Genomic DNA, 19842 nt, shown 5'->3' on the forward strand with positions numbered 1-19842 from the left:
ACTTCCCTGGCTAGGCAAGAGTTTGGAACGGTATGTGACTGCGGAGTTGACTTTTGGGCAGCAACGAAAGCTTTTTGAGCTGATTTGAGTTATACCAGGTAGGAGAGGCAGCATACATGCACTTCAAGATGCGTCCAACCTGCGGCAAGGGCAAAATACAGTTCGATATATCGGCCTCCCGGAGTCCCCTGCTCTGCCAACACGTCTTAGTAAGTGGAAGTTGCAGTGCTCCAACCATGACTCCTAGGTCTAGCGGAAGCAGCAAGCAAACAATTCCTCAGAGCGTGTAGGTCGATTGCACGAGTACGACCCGTGACGAGGAAGCCAAGGTACATAAGGTAGGGGGAAAGAACCAAGGCAAGGCGAGGCAGGGCAAGCGCGGGCAGGCATGGGGAAGGTACGAGGTCAGGTACTACATGTACTGAGCCTTGGGGAGAAGATCAATTGAGGGATGTGAAGTTCCATACATGTAGGTATGGATGGATGTCGTGGTGCATGGCCTCAACTGGACTTGCTTGTCATTGGATCGAGTACGGGACAAATCGAGCCATGAAGCGTTTGAACCCCGTGGACCAGAACAGAGAATCCCGCGCGGCAGCAGAAGGTGCCCCACTAGGATCGGGAAAGAGCACAGGGCGGAAGAACCGGACCTTCTTTGTGAAGCGGGCTCGTCGAAGCTTGCACAGAACAGCAGTAGTGCAGGTATCCAGTCCAATGGGTCTACCATACGGCGAAAACGGCGAAAAAAGAGAGCAACGTTCTTACTTACAGGCATACAGGCTACCAGACCTACACAGATAGACAACTGGGGAACGTCCTGCTTGAGCGAGTTCTGATTAATCACCTGTAGAGCGGATTGGAGTTAGTACATATCAGTCAGAGATCCCCACAGCTTCAGCTTCAGGATTGGCCTCTATCTTTTGGTATGATTGGGGCACGGGGTATGAGCTGAATTTTCTTCAACAGCTCTTGGCCAGGTGTTGCCTGCTTCTGAGATTCCCTAATTAGGTAATCGATGACTCCAGGCAGCCAGTACCGATGCATCGACTTATATACGTACATGCGTAAAACGGGCGAATGACAGCCAGCCCCTTATTGACAGCCTTGTTTGGTTTATTACAGCTGGTAAGCGAGCGCGTATGACACCAGCTGACCCTTCAGCCTCGATGTATCGTGAGTAAGAGGTTGCAGATGACGACGAGGATGAGCAGGTACACAATCGGCGAGGGCGCACTTGTGGTTTTTGTGGGAGGCAACCTCGGGAGTTTTGATGCGTTGTCGTCAGCTTACAGGATCTGATAGAAGATCGGGAATGGCGACGCAAGCAAGCAAGCACATATGCCCTCACAGGAAACAAACGGCGAAATCTTGCTCAACAGCGCTTGCCAAGCTCGCCTCTTTCAGAGTCAGGCAGACAGGTAGGTAGGCAGGCAGGCAGGCAGGCAGGCAGGCAGGCAGGCAGGCAGGCAGGCAGGCAGGCAGGCTTCCTGAAAGAACCTCGAAAGTTAGGGAGTATGGACCGGCTAGTCTTGCTCTCCCTACCCCCCTACACAAACACAACAAAGGGTGTTCGTTTGGTGAGGTCCCTTGACAGATCCGGCACCGCACTAGAGCTGTCGTGTTCTGTCTGGCCAGGCGCAGTCCAGCCAATGTCTGGATTCTCCGAACGTCTGGAGATGGGGTTGCGTCCATGGTACCCGCCCAGGATCACGACAAGGGCCATTTCCCACCGTCTCACCGATCCCGTGTCTCGAGCTTTCACCGTTTTCCTGGGGTGGCTCTCGGGAGGGCGGCCAGGCCAATGACAGCCACCCATGTCCCGGTCGTCATGAAAACGCGTGGCTGTGGCTTTTTGCATTTTGCATTGGTTCTGCTAGCCCTTGCACGCATTTGGTCTCATCCATTGCCTATTCGGTATGCGCCAAGGCGTACTAACCGAAAGGCGTTCAATATCAGCCATCCGAACCCCAGATCTTTCGTTTTTCGACAGGCCCGATTTCCGCGAAATCCTATTCGCTAGCTCCCGGCACATGCTTTGGCAATGTCTCGGGCCTGGAGAGAAGTGAGGAGTCTGCCTGCCCAGCAATGCGGCCGCCTTGCAGCGCGCAGACCCATCTCGCGTGCGGGCTTGTCGAGTGATGGCACGCACGACTGTCGACGGAACCGATGGGAGGAAGCATTGGTAGTATAGGCACGGTGCGGCAAGCGGTATGTGTTGTCAGTGACTCAGTGGTGCTTGGTGCCTGGCACACTGGACCGTCACATGGATGGATGGATGGATGGCAAGATGGCTGGCTGTCTAAAGTGGCGGATATTGATTGTCAGGTCAAATAGACGCACGCAAGGATGGGGTGGTGAATCCCCATCCCGGCCAATCAGTGGGCCACTCCGGGTACACTAGAATTCGTCCAAGCAGTCAGCTTCTTCCGAGCCGCCTCACCGTTATATTGTCAGCACCAGCAACAAGCCATGGCTTGCCGTTTAATTTTGCAAAAACGCGTGCCGCGTGCTGTCGTTGAGGGTGTCCTGCCGAGCCTGCTGGGGGGCGTATCAGGTGAGATGTTTCTTGCTGCTGCCATGTGGTATCACGGACTACCTACCCCAGCCACCAGACTCTCGCCGCAGACTTGCAGAAAAATGCTCAGTTCGTTTCAGACACACAGACACGGATGACATGGGGTCGGATTGCTTGCTTGACCACTTTCAAGGCGACCCTATCAAACACGTGGCGGTGAGACATGGCGACAACTTCATTTAGACTTCTCCGATTTGTGCGACCACGATGCAGAGTTGTGCTTGTCACGTAGTGTTTCAAGAAGAGACTTGGGGACAAAGAAGCACTCCAGCCATGCTAGCCGATGTGTCGTGGAGATGGCATGTCGTGGACGTTGTTGGTTCGACTGCTGTTTGCCGCACTGCTCCTAGTGCTTAGGTCGTGTATATTGGCAACCGATCAATTGACAAGGGACGAAAGAAAGTGGCGGGGCTCACACCCATACGTATGGGACCGCTCACCGTCTTCCCGCCTGCTGGGGCCGCACTATCCCCAAAATCTCCGCCTACTCATGCGCGCGCAGGAGACAGGGGGCACAGGGAAACCCAGACTACCGGTAACCCGCTAGTACGTACATAAGAGATTACACATCGGGATGCTGAGCATGGCATTCTGGGACATGCATAAGGATAGGCCAGGTTGGAAGGCATAGCGGTGTGTGTGTGTGTGTGTGTGTGTGTGTGTGTGTGTGCGTGTGCGTGTGCGCGGCCCAGTGCCTACTACCCCGTCATTATTTGAGGCGTCAAAATTATGTTAGATGCAGAATATGCAGTAGATGTAGACGCCCGTAGTACCTGCTCGCTTACTACATAGCATACCTAGGCGAAGAGGACTGCGCTCCGAAATCGTGCACACTTGCACACTTGCATGCTGTGCTGCGTTGGGCAAACTTGCATGGCCGTATCTCAAACTCAAACCAGCAGGATCAGGGCCTCATGCGAATGGGAATGGGCAGATCAGATCTCTCCGATGCTTCTCTTGGAGGCATCGCAAAGCTGTGTTCCCGCAGTGTCTTATATTGAGAGATCTCACTTGTGACACGATTGATCACGACGCAAGGCCACCCAACCCATACCCCAGCATTGTGCCATCCTGCAGACGTTGCCATATGCTTTGCGGCCGGTGTGGCAACCCCCTCCTCTCGGCTAGGCGCAGTGTTGCATTTGTGCCGTTTTGAGAATCACTCTTCCGAGAAGGACCCGTCTCGCGATCAGGCCAGTGCTCAGAGCATCCGAGCATCAGAGAGACTATATTTCACAGCTGCAGCGGCTGCCATATAGAGCGTCTTGGTTGTATTAGTGAGTAGGAGCATATGTACCTGTTGCATATCCCAGTGAAACCTACAAGATTAACCCCGCCTCATGCTGAGCGAGCCACGCCTCGGTCGCATGTTCCATTAGGCCCGCCGACAGCCACGTTATTTGGGCATCGTCGAGGGCATTCGGGGGGCTTAGTCGGCCCTCTCTCTTCTGGCTACGCTCACAATCCTTCGGTGGGGTCGGTTGATAGCTCTCCTATACTTTGTGTATAGGAAGAAAGCGTCTTTCAAGACGACGAAGAGGCAGCCGCCGATCAAGCTTCTCCCCCATCTCTCCTGTAATAGGCCTGTAATTGGACCTGTGGAAGGTCGTGTAACCCACGGTTTTGGTAGTGTCAAACGTAGCAGGTTCCCTACGCTATACGATACCGTGGGCCAGAGCAGCGCGCCGGCAAAGAAATTAAGTACAGAACTCAATGAGCTGTTGGGGTTGGCTCGCCGATCGGCTCGGGCCTGAGCTTGAGCCGGGCCATTTTGCGGCTCATCGGCTTCTTCCTCTGCTTCTTCGCCGATGGCTAATTCAATGATATCTGCTTCTTCTTCGGGAGCCACGTGTGCATCGTTCACCTGCGGAGCTGCAACACGCTCAGCCGTCTCTGTCTCCCCCGGCAGGCCTCGGCTTCTTGCTAGGGCGGCCTCTACTCGCCGGTCAACCATCTTGGCGCAGATCCAGTAGGCTTGAAGGTACAAAGCCTTGATGGTAGGAAAAACAGCCATGGCCTTCTGCGGTCCGGGCGGCCATGCGAGCAGATCAGACTGATGTTCCACGAAGAACATGGCATACTGTAAGCACGGTCAGTGATATGGGCGTGGACGTGGCATAGCTTGAGGCCTTACAACAACAGAGCTGGGCACAATAACAAGATTTCCCAGATATAGCCTGTTGAGGACAAGCGCCGGTCCTATCATGGTGAGACTGAGGAAATGCAGGACATTTACTTTGCCCTCTCCATCAGGCCCGTATCGAACAGCTCGGGTGGCGTCCTCTTCTTGCGGAATCAGAGCAGGCAACGTTTCCTTGACCTTGCTCATTGCAATAGACCAGTAGTCCGTATACTCTGCACGGCTCTTGAACACATAGCGAAGTGCCTGGCATCTCAGTGTCAGCAAAGCACGTGGGCACACTCGCGCGGTTACTTGACGCCGAGAAATCCCTATGCGACAGTTCCAATTAATATACTCACTGCTTCTGGACCAGCAAAAATCTCCAACGCATGCATGCCATAGAAAGCACTGCTGACGAGCGCGCCTCCGCCGAGGAAGCTAAGCAGCACAAACGGCGACATGTTGGAGAGGGATCGCATGACCTCGTCGCTCAACTGCACTGCAGGGTCCCATCTGTCCAGAACCTGGATGGGCGATTGGCAGACGGGGCATTTGATCTCCTTCCCTTGTGCCTCGAGGTCGGCCACCCACGTAAGCATACACTGCTGGTGTCCTTCTAGCGAGCATGTGCAGGGTGTCACCCAGCCTGCAGGTAGGTTCGTCGGGGGTTCGTCCTCGAGGCATATGAAGCACCTATTTACGTCATCTGGTGCATCTTGCGCTGGGGATAGCGTCGCGGCTGGTTCCACGTTCGAGGTCTCGCGATGATCTGGAATCTGGGGCGCGGGGGCCGCGTCTTCATATGGTATGGTGTCGCTTTGGATCGGATACGTGGCGGCAGTATCGTCGAATGTTGTCGCATCGCCTGGGGCGTGGGAGATGGGAGGAGATGGCGTGGAGGCCATGATGTCGCAAATCGAATCTGTCAGGGCCGGGCCATAACGCAGGCTAGTGGGGATGTGAACACAGAGCAGTCGCTGGCTGCGGGAGTTCCAAGCCCATGCGCGAATATGTATTCCAGAGGTTGACGGCTCGGGCGTCAGGCTGGCTGCAAGTTCAAGCTGATTGATATCATTTCCAAGCCGCTGGGTCCGCTCTTACTTCAGGTGCGTAACCAGTTGACTCCCGCTTCTGTGGCTGCGCTTGTGGCAACAAATAATGCCAGTACAACCCGAACCGACAACCAAACAAACGATCAATTAAGAAAGTAATGCTTGCAAATCAGCAAAGAACAAATCAAATCAACATGCAATTGGTTGTCGACATCCCAACGTTGAACTATTTGCTGGTTTCTTTCAAGGTACTTATATTTGATACATCTGATGTACTAATCTCATACTCTGCACATAGCTCCCCTAGTGGAAGGCCCCGCAAAATTGACTCTTCGCTTCCCGCGCCGTTGACCTGATGCCTGATTTCGCATGACGACATGATGTATTGCTGTCGCTTTTTGTGCTTAGGTAAGGTGTGCAGGTTCGGCTCTTGCATCTCGAAACAGCTATCACCCGGATATGGGACATGTCCGCGGCCACCGCTGGCCCAGATCGGGCAGTGTTGTCATAATTCCCATACGTCTCAGCCCGTCGTGAGAGGCCGAAGGCTGTTCCAATGAGCGGTTTGAGTATTGGGCAGCAGGCGGCTATGCTCGCTGCCGACGTTGAGTTGGAGGCTGTGTGTATCGACCGATTTGGAAGTCTCACGGGGCAGGTTATGGACTGGTTGAAGGTCCTGTCCTTCTCTGCACCAAAGCCGATCTGATAGTATGCTCTGACAATGCCCAGAGCCACAGCACTTTGGGCCCAAGGTCTTGTTCCAGGATCCGTCGACTGCCTAGCATTGAAGTCAGAGGGTCAACCAAGCGAACATAGTATAAAACCAGCCCCCACAATGACCGCGAATACCATTTGCTGGTATCCAATCGAAGAAGGGACAAAGCGACGGAGATCTTGAGCAACCCAAGGGCGGGCATGGCCGAGAACAGTGTCTGGAAGGAATTGAGCTCGTTAAAGATCTAGGTGTCTTCCGCGGTCATGGCATGATAATGTCGACCATATCCTCAGAGGATGAAGCACCAAAGTCCTACGACGGCACACATCTTCAAATAGTCATCCTGGGTTCCCTTGAAACAACGAAGGATCATCAGCCTACGATACAGGTAATCATGGTGTAGTCGTCTCTCCCCGCCGCCTTTGAAAGCGACCGCATGGGCAGTGACTGTCACGGAGAGAATAGTGCCCAAGTTTCTCTCTCCGAATGATATTCTCCTGAGGGGGTCCAGGTTGTATTTAACGGCATCGCGCAATCGGTGGTATAGTCTGTTGTGCGGAGCAATGTACCACGAAAACGCCTACGTGGAGAGACTCGATTTTCACCCCTGAGGCCGGAGGATAGAATTACAGCACTCGACAGGCAAGAGAACCAATGCCGTCAAAAAGGTCGACTGTCTCGCCAGCATATATGCCGTTTCTGATACATCGCTAGCTCTGATTTATTACCACCCTGAGCATCAGACAACAAATCTGCGGTTTTTGCAGTTGTAGTTAACTGTCTAAGGGCCCTTTTACAAGGGGGCATATGCTAAGAATAAGACAGTGCAGGAGCTATTGGCTCGCAGACGACACTGATCAGTCGACACCGAATCCCGGCTCGTGTCCCATTTTCCGGATGACTCTCCTTTCCAGAAGTCGTGCCTCGTTTGCATAGGAAGCCAATGATCTCAACCCCAGTCCATGTTCATTGGTGCGGATCCTAGGTGCCAAGTACTAGAACATGAGGCCCCATCATCTTTGCTGACTTGCTTACATGAACTAACCTATAACATGCATTCCTCCGTATACCCCCTCATTATACTTGATGTTGCTTATTTAAACCGAAGTGACTTCCCAAGTGTTCCTTTTTTGGCATCCGTAAGTATCTGGTCTCTCTGTCTCCTGCGATCTTGTTATGCAATTCAACATGTACATCCAGCCCGCAATCATAGTGGCCTCGAGCGTCATACAAACTGTTTCGGCGTCCGTTGCCCGCCAGCGGAACGCATTGGATGATCTACAGGAACAAGCCACTGCGACATTGAACAAAGCAGCCACACACGAGAAGGGACCCTCAACATGTAACATCTTCAACGCCCACGTCCGTAAGGACTGGTCAGTCTGCCCCCAGACAGTCCCGTCTGTGCCCCTTGCATGCGTACTAACGCTTAAGACTAGGGCTACCATGGCAGCTTCGGAGAGGAAGTCGTACACTCAGGCCGTGAACTGTCTCATGGCCAAGCCTTCCAAGTTGAACCCAGCTGCGGTGCCTGGTGCCAAAAGCCGATACGACGACTTTGTTGCTCAACACATCAACCAGACCTTGTCGATTCACGGCACTGGTAACTTTTTAAGCTGGCATCGATACTTTGTCTGGTCGTATGAGACGGCGCTGAGAGAGGAGTGCCAATATCAGGGCTACCAGCCAGTAAGTCACGGCTCCAACCATGTACTTTCCAGGGGCTCTGCTCTTACACAACATCTATCGCCTGCAGTACTGGAACTGGTTTTCCTATCAGGGAAACCCAGCCAAGTCGCCTGTGTTTGATGGCAGTGAGACCAGCATGAGCGGCGACGGTGCTTTCGTGGCACACAACGGCAGTGTAGGCGGCGCGGGAGCCATAATTCTCCCTTCAGGGAACGGTGGTGGGTGTATCACAGATGGGCCGTTCAAAGACATGACGGTCAATCTTGGCCCGATATCTCCCACCATGGACGGTGAAGCCAAGGTACCTGACCGGTTTGCATGGAACCCGCGATGCTTGAAGCGAGATCTGAGCGCCTACACCGCAGAGAAGTGGCTCACACCTACCAACTTGCTGAACCTCACCATTGGCCCCGCTGCCGGCAGTATCGAGACGTTCCAGAACGAACTACAAGGCCGCTTTTCGCAAGGGTTTCTGGGTTTGCACGCGGCGGGCCACTTCATGATTGGTGGCGACGCAGGCGACCTCTACTCGTCACCAGCTGATCCCGCTTTCTGGCTTCACCATTCTATGCTCGATCGTGTGTGGTGGTTGTGGCAGGCCTTACATTCAAACCAGGCCTTCACCGTAGCCGGGACTATCACCATCTTGAACAATCCCCCTAGCCGGAACACAACACTGCAAGATACTATCTACATGGGCCAGCCAAACGCCCCTGAGCGGCCCATCTCACAGCTGCTTGACACCCTGGGAGGGGAACCTTTTTGCTATGTGTACCTCTAAGGTATGCTATTCGAGTCATGCCCATATCCAGCTCCAGCCGTACTCTCATGGATGCAACCCTGGCCGGAGTCACCTAGGATCGCTTTACTCAAGAGGGTTTATTCAATTCAAGGTGCAAGCTGTGGGCTTGATAACCAGCCGTACCACGCGTTTGCGATAGAACCTTGCGCTCTGCTGCTTTCTCTTCTGTGGATATCATCTTTTGTCAAACACATTGTGGTTGTGAACACATTGTGAACTACTAAACATTGTGGCCGTGAATACATTGTGACCGTGAAAACATAATGTCAACCTGGCTGGATTGAATACATTGCTGCATGTCGATGGCTATAATAACACCCTAAGGCTCAGTCTTTTTCTCATCCTCATCCTCACCCTCGACTCGAATCTCCACCTGCGAAAACACCTCACCACTTACAGCACTCGCCTTTGCTTCTCGGATCGCAGCATCTGCTCTCCTACCTCTCGACGCAATTGCTAGCAACACCAAGCCTTCGATATTCTACTACACGAAGCGTCACATCCACCATGCAGACCGTCTTCCATCTAGTTGTCGCTCTCCTCGGCTTCTGCATTGCAGTCGCCTCTTCACTGCCCCTCGCTGATGGTGTCCTCTCCTCGACTGCCCAAGAGCTGGGCAGCCCGTCTCTCCCCACGGCCAACATCGCCCAGGGCACCCCGGACAAGCGAGCTTCATCCAACATTACCAAGGTTGACGAGGATGCGGGCGGCGCATACACTTGCTTCGGAGTAAGTGATTTCCCCGCCACGGCGTTGCTTCCCAGCCGCCTAACCTGGGTCATGCATATAAATTTCTCGGGCCGACTAACACGAATGCTTACAGAAACTGGAGGCTTTGCCCAGCGACTGCTCGACATTGGTCGCCAGCCTTGCCAAGAACACCGGAACCATTTACGCCGATGCCCATCAGTGCGTCGGCTTCACCAGCGGCGCCTGCGTGGCCAAGTGGTGTTCTAACGAGGACTCGGAACTTCAGGTTGGGGCAGAGTGGTTCGCCAGCCAGGTGTCCTTGCTAAGCGGCTGCACCAGTGGGAGCCAGAATGGCGTCATGGCTCCTTGCAGCGACGACTCGTTCCAGGGGAGCTGCGCTTGGTGGCAGATCTGGCTGCAGTCGCCGAATGCCCTGGAGACCCAGGGTGGCGGCGGGGATTGATTCCCACTAGGGAACCGCGAATGGCATCGAGGTAGATGGCAAAAGACGAAGCCGTAGTGAGCGGCTCACTACTCACTGTTGCCAACAGGAAAAGCTACTCAGTTAGGGGTCACATATCAAGAAAAGTCTCTCTTGCAGTAGATAAGTCGGGGAGCTTGAACCCTGTGTTGATCTGACCTGCCATTGTGTCATAAGAAGATAGGGCATATCTTAGTAACCACTATTCTGCCTAATTTCCGTTCGTCACGGGTATTGACAGCTGTTTTAGTACCTGTGTCCAAGGTAGGTGGTCTCAGTGGTGTCAGTTGGTTTAGCGCTTGCACGCCGACTTAGGCAAAACAAAGGGGGCATTCACTCTTGTGGCAACGCATGCAGTTAGTGTTGGAATTGAACAAAGACGATGAGAATGACTGCCCAGTAGCAAGCCGGACCCCCCAGTGATTTTACCAGTATCACCACTCACATAAACTTAGTATAGCCCAGATACCCCCCCTTGCTCCAGGGTTTGTTCGAAGCAGCATCCTTGCTCTAGAGCTTGATATCGGAATTGGAATTGTCGATATCTCCACCATGGCTGCGGCCATAACACCCAACAACGACCTCCTTCGGAGAGTCCAAGAACATTCCGCCATGGCTGTCCAAAACCACCTTCGCTCTGCCTCGGCATCTTCACATACCGGCTCCGGGGCCTTGATAGCTACAATATGCGTTCTCGTCATCGTGTTACTCGGCGCAGCGATAGGATACCTGCTCCTGAGGCGCTTCTTCCAAAAGAAGAGGAAGCAGAATGCGCCACTACGGACATTTGTTGGGGATCAATCTGGGACCTGAAAGGGGGGTTAGACACTGGTATGGAACTTCACTTGCCAAAAGCTTATGTTCACACTCGGTCATAAGAAAGGGGGAGGAGCTAGGGACACTAGGGATAAGAAGAATCATCCCTACTCGTAAATACATAGGTTACGGTAGTCAGACCTAATCGAATTTCGCTTTGACATGTTGGGGTTCGGGAGGGCCAATGAGCTGCCATTTCCTGTTTCCCGTTTTCCACCACTTTGCATAGAAGGAGTAATCAGGGCCTTTACCATGCACTGTTTCGGTTGTGCATTTGTGAGGTGAATAAGACACGTTCAAGAATGCCTTCGACGTCGTGTGCTTGGAAAGAAGTCTGCCCCTAGAGGTCCAACCACGAGCTGTTTTGAACCGCAATAGAACAGCGTGACAGAACATAAAGATCAGTTAAGTATGCTGGACAGTTGATACCCCGCTGCTTTCTATAGCACTCACTCATTATAAGTCGACGCGTACTTATAGCAATGACCGGAACGCGCGCTGCCCAGAGAGCTTTAGCTACCATAAGTACTTAACTGATCACTGCAAACTTCTGGGAGCAACAAGCTACAATATCCCACGTGAGCATTTTCAATGGGATAGCAGGCAGTAGCCCACCATTGGCAAACCAGTCGCTGAAAAAACAAGACCATATAGTGAGTTTCACTCAACACCGTCTTACTTACTGCAGTTACTGAGGAACACGCGCCCAGAGCCCCATGCTCCTTACAAAAGCATTTCGCCCAACAACTCGACGATCAATTGACAGCAAGAGTTTGGCTCTTTGGCCGAGAATTTCTTGAAGGATAGAGTACGCCGCTTCGCTTCATGCTGCTGTGAGTTTATTTTCATCTGCTCAACTTATCATAATCCCGGGGAGTCATGGCCATCTCACAACACTTCGCAAACATGTAAGCCCTATTTCTGACAGTATTTATGCTAGGAGCCAGAGTTCTTTGCTGGAGGACTTATATGCATTTGTCACCGAAAGTCCATGAAATCATTGGCGGTCAACCATGGCTCACGACTGCCTGGGATCGCCCACACCCGAACACGTCTCTGACCTGGAGGCAGCAACGAAACATGACGCAGACAGCGTTGAAAGTCGTTTGGCAGCGATTGTATCTGCAATTGACAGCTTTGCTCAACACGCCATCAGTGCAGCCAACGAAGTGAGCCAACATCCGGATGCCTCCGATGCTGCGCCATTTATCATGCAACGGGATGCTGCCATGAGAGGTTTCAGAGATGCTATCCAGTTCATTCGCTCGGAAACCTATAGAGCTGATAGCAGGGTGAAAGAGGCGCTACGGATGTCCCACACCCTGAAGAACAAGGGCTGTCTCGATGGCTCCATGAGCCTACCTGGTATTGGCCGTGATCACGAAATCAACAAACTCCTGGGCCTGGTCAACATTGAGGGCAGGATCTTCTATAACCTCACCAAGCCCGATATGAGTATGCCTCAGATCATCATCAGTCAGATGGATGGTGATGTCACCCCGATGGCCTCGCCAGCATCCATCATGCTACCTACCACAAAGAATGTCAAGATCCTGCAGCACGCATATGGCAGAGCTCTTCGGCACAAAGCCGACCTTCTCAAGGCATACACCACGGCTTTGGGCATGAAGAATGCCAAATCGGCCCCGAAGCGCAACAAGCCAGCCCACGAAAACGATTCATTGATGGTTCTGCCGCAAAATCATCGACTCGGTACCTTCCTTGATGTGAACATGGCCCAGTCTAACAGCATGATTCAGAAGAAAGTGGAAGATAGTGAGCTTGTCTTGGCGTTTCTTCTTCCCGCGGGCGGCTACCAGTATGTTGAGGCCATATCCGGCAACGTCAAGGACAATGCAGGTATCGGCGAGACGGATCTGGTTGTCCCTGTGTCGGACAATGCCATCAAGCTGTTGTACGAGCTGTACTGTGGCCTGAAGGATTGCATTTCTCAGCGGAAGGCTGCGGCCGCCGCCCAGGGGCTTGCGCAGGCCCGACCTGCGGAAGATCCGACAGACATAGCTCTCCTTCGCCGGATGCGACGCTCTGGCCTCGACGACGATGATAACAACAGCGCTGGCTCAAAGAGAGCGAGGACCTCTCAGTAGGCTGGTATGGGCCATTCAGTCGAGTGTGACCTCACTTAGATATGGCGCATACCGGGAATAGGGGCCAAGAACATGGAAGTGGGGGCACGGTCTGCAGTGCGCATGCATGATGATGCCGGGTTAGGAAGGGAGCCATGTAGCTTGTCTAGCTTACGGTTACATCGAGGCCAGAGAACTGCAAGGGATGTAGAGATATGATCTGATTCGCAGCAAAGCAACTGCGCTTCGCCACATACAGCGATGTCACGTACGCCCTACGTTATCGAGATATCGTAGCACACTATCGAATCATGAAGTGATGTATCGATGGCCATGTTTCAGTGACATCGAGACCCGAACTCATCACCTCCATGTGCGTATGGAAAGTTTGTCGGTCGCTGATAGGTGGTTGGACAATGGCCCTTCCTTGAGTGATCATGTGCCGCTTCATCGGTTTGTGCTTGATGTCAGCACTAGCTTTCGTATTGTAACCCAAGACCGGGATATTGTTTGACATCTCAGAAGGATTCGCATTCATGATTTCTTGGTACTGTACGCCAACACTCATACTGGCCCATGGCGCGAGTCGACCATATGAGTCCATCCCTTGAGATGGGGGGGGGGGGGGGTCTGAGAGGCACGCATGATTTTCCCGACGTCGCCGAAAAATCATTGGCTATAGCAAATATGTGAAGTTCTGGTATACCATATAAGCAGGAGGGTGGTCCGGCATCGCCTATCCTGTCCAGAAGGCTCTGCTACTCATGTCGTTCCTTGTGTGAACAAGCAATTTTTGTGCTGCGATCATTGCACATTCCTCGACCATGCTGAACTCCCCGCCTAGGCTAGACGTCAAGAGCATTGCGGTGTTTCTAGGTGCCGGCACGGCTTTTCTAGTGCTGTGGTCTATCCTCCACCATGTCTTCTCTCGTACCAGAGCGGTGCCCGGCCCGTTCCTAGCTCGCTTCACGAACCTCTGGTTCCTCTGGCGGACCAACACGAAGCGCTTAGAACGCGATCTTCTAGCCCTACATAGGAGACACGGTAAGTTTTGGTTCGGTTCGAATTCCGTCCTTCGGTAGTGGATTTGGTGGCTGATGATACCCCCCAAAAAGGACCCGTCGTTCGATACGGCCCCAACCGCTTCAGCATCTGTCATCCGGACGCCGGCCGCGTGCTCTACGGCCTGGGCCGGCAGAACCTGGCTAAGTCGGACTGGTACTCGACGTGGGGCGACCCGGTCGGCAAGACCCCGCGGTACCCGCCCCTTTTCGCCGAGCTTGACGTTGCCCGGCACGCCCGCAACCGCCGGCTGTTCCAGGGCGCCTACGCCCTGTCCGCGCTCGTGGGGTACGAGCCTGCCGTGGACGCGTGCGCCGACCTGTTCAGCGTGCGGCTGCGCGAGTTCGCCGCCGTCGGAAACGAAGGGGCGGTGGTTATCAATATGGGTCACTGGCTCCAATGCTACGCCTTCGACGTCATCGGCCTCGTTACCTACTCGAAGCGGATCGGGTTTCTGGACCGCGGCGAGGATGTCGGGGGCGTCATGGAGGCCATCGAGAGCGGGGTCACGTACGCCTCGCTTGCGGGGGTCTACCCTTGGGTGCACCCGTACTTCTTCGTTGCGAAGAAGTGGCTCAAGGGCAGGGCTTTGAACGGGAGACAGTACGTTATCAACTGGGCCGCTGCCTCTGTAAAGGAATACAAGTCGACGACCTCTGCACAGCAAGTGAAGCAGCAGAGTGAAAGGAGTAAGAAGACGCAACGCCTCAGCCTCAACAGCAGTGACGAAAACGAAACTCAAGAAGGGGAAGAGGGATTGGCAATCGGTGCCCCTGATTTCCTGACCAAGTTCTTCGCCAAGCACGAAGATAACCCCGAGGCTTTCACTCCGGCTCACATACTCACCGGCACGCTTGCCAACGTCTTCGCCGGGAGTGACACCACTGGTATAGGCCTCTCGGCTACCTTATACGAGCTGCTCCGGAACCCCAGCGTCCTTCTTAAGCTCCGGCAAGAGGTAGACAATTACGTCTCCTCCTCACCGCAGCAACATCGGCTCAACGACGGCGGGTATGGTGGCTGCCATATCAGTCTCAAAGCCACCCAGGAGAAAATGCCGTATTACAGGCCGTGATCAAAGAAAGCTTGAGGCTGCATGGAGTCACTGGTATGGTGTTGGAACGGGTGGTGCCCGATGGTGGTATCACACTGGCCGGTACTTTCTTCCCCGAAGGGGTGAGCAAGCCATTTCGTCATGATCCGCTACAAAGAAAAAGAAAAATGTTACTCTTTACGGGTTCCATCACTGACTTAGTCCATATGCTTGTCAAATACAGTCGATAGTGGGCGTACATCCCTCGGTCGAGCATCGCGACCCGGCCTTTTTCGGCAAAGATGCCGATTCATTCGTACCCGAACGATGGCTTACCGACAATTCTGAGAAGCTCGCTCTGATGATGCGGCATTGGATGCCCGTAAGTCACGGCCCCATACATATTGTTGATTGTCTCTCCTGTATGTACCCCAGGGTCACTCCCCTACTGATGCGACTTCTCTCCTCTCAGTTCGGCACGGGAACGCGTACGTGCATAGGGCGCCACGTCTCCCAACTCGGAATCTCCAAGTTGATCCCGCGTCTGGTCCGGGACTTTGACTTTGCGCTGTCCGGAAAATGTGCAGATCCCGCGGGCGGCTGGACGACCGAGAACTTCGGCTTTATCAAGCCGCGAGATTTCAACGTGCAAGTCCAGGAGCGGCGTATCTAAGACAGCCACGCAGTCAGACGTGTTCGTTTGGAGGGAACTGCTTTTATTGAAAGGAGGTGAGATTAGCGGATGGAAGCTGGTGGGATCTGCTGAGTTGACCCAAGGTCATCGTTCGTTGCAGCCTTTCTGTGTCTCCACCAGCTACTATATAATAACATTACGTTTTCTGCCCTCCGAGCATGAGGAGAATGTGCTGGTCCCAAGATGCAGCTGGCCGTCTTGTCCAACCCCCTGATAGGGGAACACTGGAAAACATGGTCCAACCCAGGCAATCTGTAGGGGTCTGTCTATATCTATGTATACAAATATTTATCAATCTATAAATGGGATATCCCTGAATATATATACGTTCTTCAAGAAGTTCCTTACACCTTTTCAAAGACGAACAAGGCCCGTAAATACCCGATATGGCGCGGGGGATCGGGCCTTAGGTCGGGAAGAGTCGTTTGAATCGGAATTCCGTCGTTGCACAATGTCGTCGTTCAGTGCCGCGTTCTCCCTCTCCCCCTCCCCTTTGCTTAAATGAGGTTTGCGCAGTTCTTGCACCTTCCACGCCCGCAGGAGCCAGCAGAAGAGGGCGGCACCGATATACATGACGCCGATGAAAACTTGAACATGGACGTAGCCCTGCGGCCCGGGTCTCCTCAAGCCGAGCGCGATCACCTCGGCGAAGGTGGAGGGGATTACCAGGACGAGCCAGGAAATCGACAGTGCTGGCAATTGGTTGTCATGTCAGCTGGGTGTGTGGTACCGCGGAAGAGTCCAGTGGAATGTGCCGGCCTTACCTGAAGGAATCAACTGCAGGCCTACAACTTCGGCACAGACCGGTGCAACGACCGCCCATAAGGTCCCTGCGACCGTACCCGAGAGCAGGGCGAAGACTATGCAGGCGGCAAGCGATTTGGTCGCGAAGATCCAGATGAACAGGCAATAAAGCCCGCAAAGAGCTGTGGCGAAGGTGCAAGCATTAATGCGGCCGAAGATATCACTTGACAGGCCTACGAGAGGTCTTCCAATGCCCTGGGCCACTTTGGTATCGTTAGCTCATGAGCAAGCCGAAAAAGGGGGGTGTCAATCTCACTCACGGTTGAACATAGCCCCTACGAGAGATGCTTGGGAAGCGGTCAACCCCATCCGGCGGGAATAGTCCACTATGCTGAACACCAAGCCAATATACGGGATGATGGAGAAGACCAGCCACCCCTGAAACAAAAGGAACGACGGCCTCTTCAGGAGCTTGAAGTTTAGGGCGACGTGGACCGCGCCAACCGCCTTGTTCCGATCCCGGATCACGAGGGCGCCGAGACTGTTGACGACGAAGCATACAATGGCCAGGACTCTGAAGGTCCAGGGCAGGCCGATCTTGGCGATCATAGCATTGGCCGCCAAGGAGTACGTCAACCCGCCGAACCCGGATCCGGAGGCGGCGAGGGCATTCGCTAACGAGCGCCGCTTATTGAACCATTGGGCCGTCACGGGTATGGCAGTGGTGAAAATCAGTCCCATGCTGTGTGTTTCTATTAGCTATGTGCATGTAATCAGGCATGACGCAGGAGATCGAACTTCTTACCCTGCCCCAAACGCAATACCTTGGCTCAAGACTAGATGCCATATCTTGGTAGTGAAAGATGCACCGATATAACTAGCACTGGCCACACGCATCATTAGCGTCGATCGTCATGAAGCGGCTGTGAATACTCTTACGTCTCGAGAATGGCACCGACAAAGATGGTCTTGTTGGTTCCCATAGGCTTCCAGCCCACGAGGGTGGTTGCGAGAGGCGACAGCAGCAGCGCTAGAGAAAACAGATCAGACACGACACACTCCCTAGTATTTGCACATTGGCAATTCGTAATGGTCAACACAACATACCGATCGAAATGGAAAGGCCACCGATGAATGCATAGATAATTGGGCTTGCATTACTAAAGTTGGGATCTGCCGAGTTGAGGTAGTACGCGAGGAAAACACTATAAGTCTAAATACATGTAAGTATACTGTCAAAACGTAAGGCATATACTAATGCCGAGGAGCTTCGCCAATCAGACGTAACCAACTCACAGAGTTCAAGCCCCAAGTATGCATATTTAGTATGCCTACAGTCAACACTATAACCCTGCACCACCAAACAACAGTCTGCAATCAGCTACTATCGGTCTCACAGCGAATAGGTACATCTTTATCGTCGGCTCTAAAAGCACACATGGACGAGATTTCGTGGTGACTTACCAGCCATAACCACCCTCCTTGAACTCTTCATTGCCAGCCGCTGACGGGGGTGCAGAGATTTGATTGGCGAGCGCGGCACCGTCCAAACCATGGGCTGATTTTTCTGGCTGGGCCGTCTCCTGCATTTCGGTTGGTTGTATAGACGCCATGTCACGTTAAAGTTGCTGCTATAGGTACTCCTCCGGCGGCAAGGATATCGAAAAGAACAAGAACACCTGGAGTTTCCTGGAACCGCATCACGAACCATGAAAATTTCTGTATCGGACTTCACGACTACATATTAGGACATATCAATCAATGACAAATAGGCGGGATTTGCTCGCCGCTGGAGTGGATCAGATATTAAAGCCCGGCAAAAGGCAAGGCGTGCCCCCCTTCCGTGGGGCCTTGGAAGCGACGGAAGAGGGCCGACGGATCAAAAAGAGTATATTCTTGCCAGGGCTCCAGGGCTCTTTGGAACACCTAGCCGCGATATGTGGAACTGTCTGTAGCGGTTGGGACTCCGCAAGCCGGCCCTGTTTCCTCATCAGCGAACAATCGGCAGAGGATCACACACATCTCGGCGATGGTGAAGACCAGATCGTCATGCTGTGCATAATCTGAGATGCGAGGGGGGAAGATAAGCAAGGCACCAGGAAGGGCTATGATTGCCTCTTCTAGCAAGCAATCGTTAACATCTGCCACCCTGCCAAGGCAAAGCCTGCCAAGCTGGTCTTGGAAGCATGATAGCGGCCGAGATTGTGGATTGCGCAGCTGCAAGGCTGCAGCTGGGACGGTGAAAATAACCTACTACGGACGTAGTGGGCATGGTATGTAGCTCTGGGTCATGAAAGCGCCATAAGCTTAGCGGCAACCCGGCGACGTTGTGCTCCTTGTTCCCTGTAAAAAGTAAGGTAAGAAGTTGCAACAGCTGATTTTCGAGATAGTCGCCTTCTGAACTTGATATATATAAAAGGGGGCAACAGCCACCAGGACATAGACTCGTAGAACCACATCAGACTGGATGGAGAAAGTTGCAATACCCATCATATCGTTCGTGGGGTCGATCGTGAGCAATTAATTAACAAGTCTGGTTCAGGTGGCTGGTAGCGCTGTTTGACCGCTCTGTGAATACCAAGGTGGAGTCCGTGAATTGTTACACACCCTCGAAGACTGACACCGCCGGAGAGCAAGGTGCCCAAGGGTGGAAAAAGACATCAAATATGAAAGGAGCATGGAAGTACGGAGAAGCATTGCATTATGTACGAACTGTTTTCACAGAACGAACCTCGGGTGCCAGTCGGTTTGTCGACATTCTGGATATTGGCATATTTGCATGTAGAGAGGCGGAGAGGATGGGGAATGATCCATGAAAGCAACAGCCTCGGGAGCCAGTAGAATTGACTTTGGATGGTGCAATTCCTAGAAAAGCGTTGCCCGCCACCTGATGCACCTCGCCAATAGCTTGAAGCTCACAGCCGCTGTGGGATGGAATGCAATAGCCGACGCTGTTGGAGGAGGCGCGAGCGAACAATTCGGCGGTACAGTGAAACGTCGTGTGATGCAAGGTGAAGTCAGGAAACCAGTTGTCAGGACGATGATGTGGTGTAACAGCATTGGTGACACAAGACGGTGGTGTCTTGGATTGGACTGGAGGGCAGCAGGGTGCATTTCTGACTGGGCAAGCGTGCCAGAAGCGTGCATGTCAGGTAGCTCCAGAAGCTCAAAGAAGCTCCAGCTGCTGCAGCACCCCCGAGACCCCCCAAGCGATCCAGCGCTCGGGTACCTGAGGTTAACCAACCCCCGGCCGCTGCCAAGGAAAAGCGACAGCACATTG

General features: G+C 53.2%; 6 protein-coding genes across 6 annotated transcripts; 4 read left to right on the top strand and 2 right to left on the bottom strand.

Moving 5' to 3' along the window:
- Positions 1–4004: 4004 nt before the first annotated feature.
- PG985_006569 (uncharacterized protein) lies at positions 4005–5602 on the bottom strand (the record flags this gene model as incomplete). The annotated part of the gene is made up of 3 exons (XM_066826338.1): positions 4005–4655; positions 4710–4961; positions 5057–5602. The coding sequence occupies 3 exons, from the start codon at positions 5600–5602 to the stop codon at positions 4005–4007; spliced, it is 1449 nt and encodes a 482-aa protein (XP_066685945.1).
- Positions 5603–7640: 2038 nt separating this feature from the next.
- PG985_006570 (uncharacterized protein) lies at positions 7641–8934 on the top strand (the record flags this gene model as incomplete). Its single annotated transcript, XM_066826339.1, has 3 exons — positions 7641–7840; positions 7904–8153; positions 8221–8934. The coding sequence occupies 3 exons, from the start codon at positions 7641–7643 to the stop codon at positions 8932–8934; spliced, it is 1164 nt and encodes a 387-aa protein (XP_066685946.1).
- Positions 8935–9462: 528 nt separating this feature from the next.
- PG985_006571 (uncharacterized protein) lies at positions 9463–10108 on the top strand (the record flags this gene model as incomplete). The annotated part of the gene is made up of 2 exons (XM_066826340.1): positions 9463–9684; positions 9779–10108. 2 exons carry the CDS (start codon positions 9463–9465, stop codon positions 10106–10108), a joined length of 552 nt encoding a protein of 183 aa, XP_066685947.1.
- Positions 10109–11955: 1847 nt separating this feature from the next.
- On the top strand, positions 11956–13050 carry PG985_006572 (uncharacterized protein; the record flags this gene model as incomplete). Its single annotated transcript, XM_066826341.1, has 1 exon — positions 11956–13050. The coding sequence occupies one exon, from the start codon at positions 11956–11958 to the stop codon at positions 13048–13050; it is 1095 nt and encodes a 364-aa protein (XP_066685948.1).
- Positions 13051–13874: 824 nt separating this feature from the next.
- Positions 13875–15797, top strand: PG985_006573 (cytochrome P450; the record flags this gene model as incomplete). The annotated part of the gene is made up of 5 exons (XM_066826342.1): positions 13875–14073; positions 14145–15049; positions 15160–15267; positions 15369–15506; positions 15597–15797. Coding segments are annotated over 5 exons (1551 nt in total), but the record flags the coding sequence as incomplete, so codon positions are not given.
- A 402-nt stretch (positions 15798–16199) lies between these two features.
- On the bottom strand, positions 16200–18057 carry PG985_006574 (uncharacterized protein; the record flags this gene model as incomplete). Its single annotated transcript, XM_066826343.1, has 8 exons — positions 16200–16510; positions 16583–16825; positions 16883–17304; positions 17368–17445; positions 17502–17592; positions 17670–17775; positions 17859–17933; positions 18001–18057. Coding segments are annotated over 8 exons (1383 nt in total), but the record flags the coding sequence as incomplete, so codon positions are not given.
- Positions 18058–19842: the final 1785 nt, after the last annotated feature.

This window comes from Apiospora marii (genome assembly GCF_038362585.1).
Source record: "Apiospora marii strain CBS 49790 chromosome Unknown utg000004l_segment0_segment0, whole genome shotgun sequence".
Classification (NCBI taxonomy): Eukaryota; Fungi; Ascomycota; class Sordariomycetes; order Amphisphaeriales; family Apiosporaceae; genus Apiospora; species Apiospora marii.